The sequence below is a fragment of the Nuphar pumila genome, chromosome 7, assembly GCF_984573655.1.
Source record: "Nuphar pumila chromosome 7, dmNupPumi1.hap1.1, whole genome shotgun sequence".
NCBI classification, from domain to species: Eukaryota; Viridiplantae; Streptophyta; class Magnoliopsida; order Nymphaeales; family Nymphaeaceae; genus Nuphar; species Nuphar pumila.
The window spans coordinates 5,003,334-5,008,690 of record NC_143255.1 but is presented as its reverse complement, the minus strand read 5'-3'; the positions used below and the strand labels follow the sequence as shown (position 1 = coordinate 5,008,690).

The 5,357-nt window shown below is 44.0% G+C and overlaps 1 protein-coding gene across 1 annotated transcript; it reads right to left on the bottom strand.

Annotated features, from left to right (window-relative positions):
* Nucleotides 1–3,175: 3,175 nt before the first annotated feature.
* LOC149830947 (protein S40-6-like) lies at nucleotides 3,176–3,811 on the bottom strand. The gene has a single exon (XM_090011856.1). The coding sequence runs from the start codon at nucleotides 3,809–3,811 to the stop codon at nucleotides 3,176–3,178; it is 636 nt and encodes a 211-aa protein (XP_089867982.1).
* Between the last annotated feature and the right edge of the window lie 1,546 nt (nucleotides 3,812–5,357).

The window sequence follows — 5,357 nt, the reverse complement described above, 5'->3', positions numbered from 1 at the left end:
TGCAAAAAGATAAAACTCATTTGGTTTCTTGGGACATCATTACTCGAACCAAAGAAAAGGGTGATTTAGGAATTCATGAAGTTGGAAGATGGCACAAGGCCTTACTTACCAAATGGTTATGGTTAATCTTAACCATTGACCAACGGTGGGTGAATGTTATCAAGTACAAATATGGCCTCCATTGTTGGCCATGGGAGTGGAGTGGTGCTTCAAAGTGGGTTGGAGGATCCAGTATTTGGAAAGGGTTGGTGAAGTTTATTCCTAATCCAATTTAGGCAATTTTCATGTCAATGGGTGATGGTACCAAAACCAGATTTTAGAAGGATGCTTGGCATCAAGATGGGTGTTTGAAAGACCTCTACCCTGCTTTTTATTGGGCCTCTCAGGGTAAAGATGAACCAATTTCCTTCTCTTGAAACCAATAACATGGTTGAAAAAATCCAATTGAGGAGGAACCCCTCTCCCAAAGTTTTTGAAGAGTGGGTGTGCCTCATGAGGAGAATGTCTACATTAAGGCCTAATGTCTCATTGGATTCCTTGTGTTGGAAACACTCCCATAATGGCGAATTTACCATTGCCTCATGCTATGGGACACTCCGCCATCCAACCGTGCATTGGCTGCCTTACAAGGCTTTATGGGATTCCACTTTTCCCATCCATGGATCCATCAATGCTTGGTTGATTCTTCACAATAGGTTTCTCATCCACCAAGTGCTCAAATCTAGAGAAATTTTGATGGAAAGCATGTGCGTTCTTTGCCAAAGGGGGAGATGAATCAACAACTCATTTATTTTGAAAATGTGAATTCACTAGAGAGTGCTTCAAGCTGGTTGGCAGGTTGCAGCGCCTCAATGGAATGTCGCAACCCACTTAAGAGAGGTGCTAATAGCTCTACATCTCCAATTTTGAGGGGCAAAAAAATTATATTTGCATGGCAATGCTTCGTGCTTATCCTATGGTGCCTCATATGGCTGCATCGTAACCACTGAGTGCATATGGGGGGCTGCCATCACCACACTCTCATCGTGAAGGCTGCTCTTAGTGAACTCCTTCGATGTAGATTCAAAATGTATCGTTTCTACAGGTCCTTCAGTCCTCCAAATGATTGTTTAGTGACTTCTCGTCACTCTGCCATGTAATTCTTTTGATTCGATTAAATCTTTGAACTATTTTTCCTTAAAAAAAAAAATCGGGTCTCCACTTGTTTGTAGGAGCAGCTATTGTGCGTCACCTTGCGTTGGGACGTTGATGGTAGATGTTTGACATGTTTGAATGTTTGACATCGGGATGAAATCTATGGTCATGATCAAACTCTGACAAAACAGTAAAAAAAAAGAATTCTTTCAATAAAATAAAAAGTTTAAGGGTATGGTGTTGATGGTAGATGAATCTCTTTCAGTAACTGAAGCAGATCAGGTCATGCTGAACATTAGCGTTTTTGCTCATGCTGACATGTCCGCATGAGCAAAAACGCTCATGTTCAGCATGACCTGATCTGCTTCCTTCAGTAACAACTACTGTGATATGACCTCTCTCTCTCTCTCTTTCTCTCTCTCTCTCTCTCTCTCTCTTTCTTTGTGGCATGCCCCCACAATTATTCACTCCCCTCGTTGCCACATCTTCCAAAAAGAACCACCAGAATTATTGATCACATAAATGGCACTCTTGGCTTTTGATATTTTAAATGACAAGAGCTCGTGTGGGGTTCACACTCTTTCTTCCTATATTTTGATCCGAGTACAGGCCATCTATATACCATGAACATAAGATTTAATAAAGCATTTATTTTGGGCATTTTGTCCTTAACACTAGATACATTTGGTGAAGCATTCACTTGGATATACATATTATCTAACCAACCCCTTTGAACAAATGTCCAACAATGCACATAAACTAAGACAAGGCACTTTGCCAATCGAACCATGACAAACATCAAACTAAAATAAATCCTATGGAATAATAAAATGGCACCACTGAGATGCAATAGCAAGCATTTTCTTCACCTTGTTATTTAACCATTCCCATTATTTGCCACCAAGTTAAGATCACAAAAGAAGTGCACTAACCATCTTCTTCACCCCCATTGAAAACATCAAACATTTCAACACAATCTCTAAGAAAGCATATCCAGTGATCGGGCCTAGCACTTATCGAAGTACTTAGCACGAAAAATAGCTACACTGATATGTATGCTGTCAACACAACCATTTTCTGTGTTTTTGTGCGCTGAATACTTAATTTATTTGTGTCATTGGATTTTGTTCTTAATCCCCAACAAGCACCCTCTTTCTTTTCTCCTTTTCTTTTTTCTCTTTTGGTGTTTTTGGTTTCCAAAACTGCTCATAAAACTAGGGATGGCAGTGGACCGGGGGAAAGCGGAGCCCCGCCCCGCCTTGACCCATTCGGACCGGGGATGAAGGGCATGAAATGGGGATGAAGGTTAAAATCCATCCCCGTGCCGGGATGGAGGAGGTGATGGACCTATGCTTTTCCCCGCCCCGATCCCCACCTTACCCCGCCCTGCCCCACCCCACCCTCAATCCTTCTAAGGGATGACACTAAGCCGAGGGGAAATGGGGCCCCGCCTCTCCCCCGTTTGGACCAGGGATGGAGGCGGGGTGGGGGGGGGGAGGTTAAAATCCATCGCGGTGTGGTGATGGAGGCGGGGATGAAGGTCCATTGCCATCCCTACATAAAACACCTCCATTCTCCCTATTCCCATTCTTAGGAAATGATTGGTCCCCCCAAATAATCAGTGATATGAAATGCAGATCTTTTATTTTTAATTTTTTTAAAAGAGCAGATCTTTTATCAAAATTAGAGTAGAGGGCCTTGGCTGTATGGGCACAGGATTTTAAAATTAAAGCAAACCAACTCCTACAAAGCATTATAGCAAGTAAAATACGTAATAACTAGCCCATACTATCAAAATGAACGACTATACAATATGTTCTGCCAGAGTGGTCGCTCACCATATCTTTTTTATTTTTATTTTTTTTTTGCTTTGTACACGCTCAAGTGGTGGTCGGACTTACCACAAGCTGGCGGGAATCTGACTTACCATCTAATAGTACTACGGCTCAATGGCGGAATTATGGCCGCCAAATCACAGCAAATGCTAAAGAATACCCCAAAAGTCGCCGGAAAAGGGTTCAGGCTCGGCCGGTCAAAAGAGTCAGCCGAAGAACCCGGTTTGGCGCCAGACCGCGTTTCGGATCCGGCTCATGTCCCGCCCCTTGAGTGTACGGCCCACCCCCTCGAGCACTGACTTCGCCGTGCTCCGGCTCCGGGAGCGCGCTAGGTACTCGTGCGGTGGGACCCACTCCTGCTCCTCATCCATCGGGTAGGTTGCCACATCAGCCTCCGGTGACGAGTCCGTCGATGACGACCCGCGCAGGATCTTGGACCAATCCGGAACGCTAACTGGGGCGGAGTGGCGCACCATGCTGGCCGGACGATCCTCCGGCTGCCGGAGGTGGTGTATGATCCTCGCCGCCGCCGGATTCCCACCGCCACCAGTTTCCTCGAATATCAATGACAACCCGCCGATGCAGCGGCCGTCGGAGGAGGAGGCCAGCCACCTCCGGTTCAAGCTGCCACCGCCACCGCCGGTGGCGGTGGTGGGTGGAAGACGCTTGACATCGTCCTTGACAGCCACCATATCGTCAATTGTCGACCAAACCTCATCCTCTGCGAGCTCTGCCAGGTCATCCCCGTTGGCCGGATAGCCAAATTTTCCGATCAGCTTCTCCCTACTACCAGACCCCAATTTCCGACCCATTCCCAGACTCATTCCGGAGGCCCTCAGCATACTTCTACACCGCCGGAAAATTCAATTATCCGGCTAACTTTGCCGGATTCCAGCCATCACTCCCCACAAATCACAGCGACTCTCCCCGCCGATTCCCCCTTTTATACGCAGCGAGACATCTTCATTTCATTCCATTTCGCATGCATTTAGGCCTCATTTCAATCAATCTCTCGCCAAGTCGGCATCTCATCCCTCTCCCCCTTCCCTTGGAGCGGGGCCCACCCATCTCTGTTCATCCTTCGGCCCATCACCACGTGGGGGCATTGTACACGTGGCAGATGATGAGTTGTCTTCATGGGGCCCACCATGAAATAGAAAACGAAAGTGATGGGCTTGGGGGAGAGCAGATCCTGTCAAACCTGGGTGAGATTAACCCCCACCTCTCTCCTTGGGTCTCACTTGTACTGGAGTTAGTAGGGTTTGTGGTTGCAAACGCTGGGTGATAATTGCTAATCTAGGCCGGGGTTGTAGGTGGGACAGTTTGATTATTTCAATTAATTGCGATAAATAAAACCCTCTTGTCAGGGCTCGATGCTATGATTAAGCCAGTTGCAATTAAGAAATGGCTTGAGGGGACGATGCGTCTTCATTAGGACATTTAATTTAGGGGGCCTAATTAAAATTAGGGCACCATCAACGGTCCATAGGGCTGACTCACCCATGTCCTCTTTCACTCCATGTCGTTGGAATACGGTACGGACACCTATGTGATGTGGGATTCGGGACACGAACGAATGACACGAGGATGCGTGTTTTTTTAATAAATGCTTAGTTATAAAATGTATTTTTAATTTTTAAAATTGAATGTAAGTTTATATAAGTTAAAGGAATAAAGTCAAAACATTATAAAAAACAAATAGAACTGTGAAAAGTAAGAAAATAAAAATATTAAATAATATAATTGGTGTCTAACATGTGTCAAAGTGTGTCGCATGGTCCCAAATTGCCTACAATTTTTTTTAAACAAAGTTTTTCTTTCTTTGGTGCGAAGCCTAGGGTGGTAGGCCTCCGCATGCAAGGGACACTCCCTTAGGTTTTGAACCGTGGTCACCACATACTTGCATAGAAACTCTATTTTTTACTATGTATCTCGTTTCAGGCATACCCCCTACATGGTAGGGGTATGAAATTGATTTCAAAAACATTGAAACTAGTTTCAAAAGGGCTAATAAACTCGTTGCTAAATGCATATAAAATTCATCCCTAAGAATAAAGGAAACTGATCCCTTGTACAAGTAAAACTAGTAACAAAGCAGGTTTCATAAGTGGTGGTGGCAATAAATGTATCCTTCTCAAATAAGGTATGACATGAGATTATAAGACTATACCGTTCCTATATGTGTAGAATTAGCTTACTTTCAAATGCATCTATCACTTCTATTGAGTCTGCCATAGGAATTTATCATTTTTTTTTAATCAAAACCTGATTTTTATACTTTTTATATTTATTCTATAATAGATATTTTTTACAAATTCTTGCAAGGGGTAGCCTTTACGTCATTGACTATATTAGCTTGAGATTGTTATATGCTTTTTCTCTATTTGG

Bases quoted from the DNA above. Each gene is read 5' to 3' on its own strand.
- LOC149830947 (XM_090011856.1), bottom strand. From the start codon at position 3,811: ATGCTGAGGGCCTCCGGAATGAGTCTGGGAATGGGTCGGAAATTGGGG.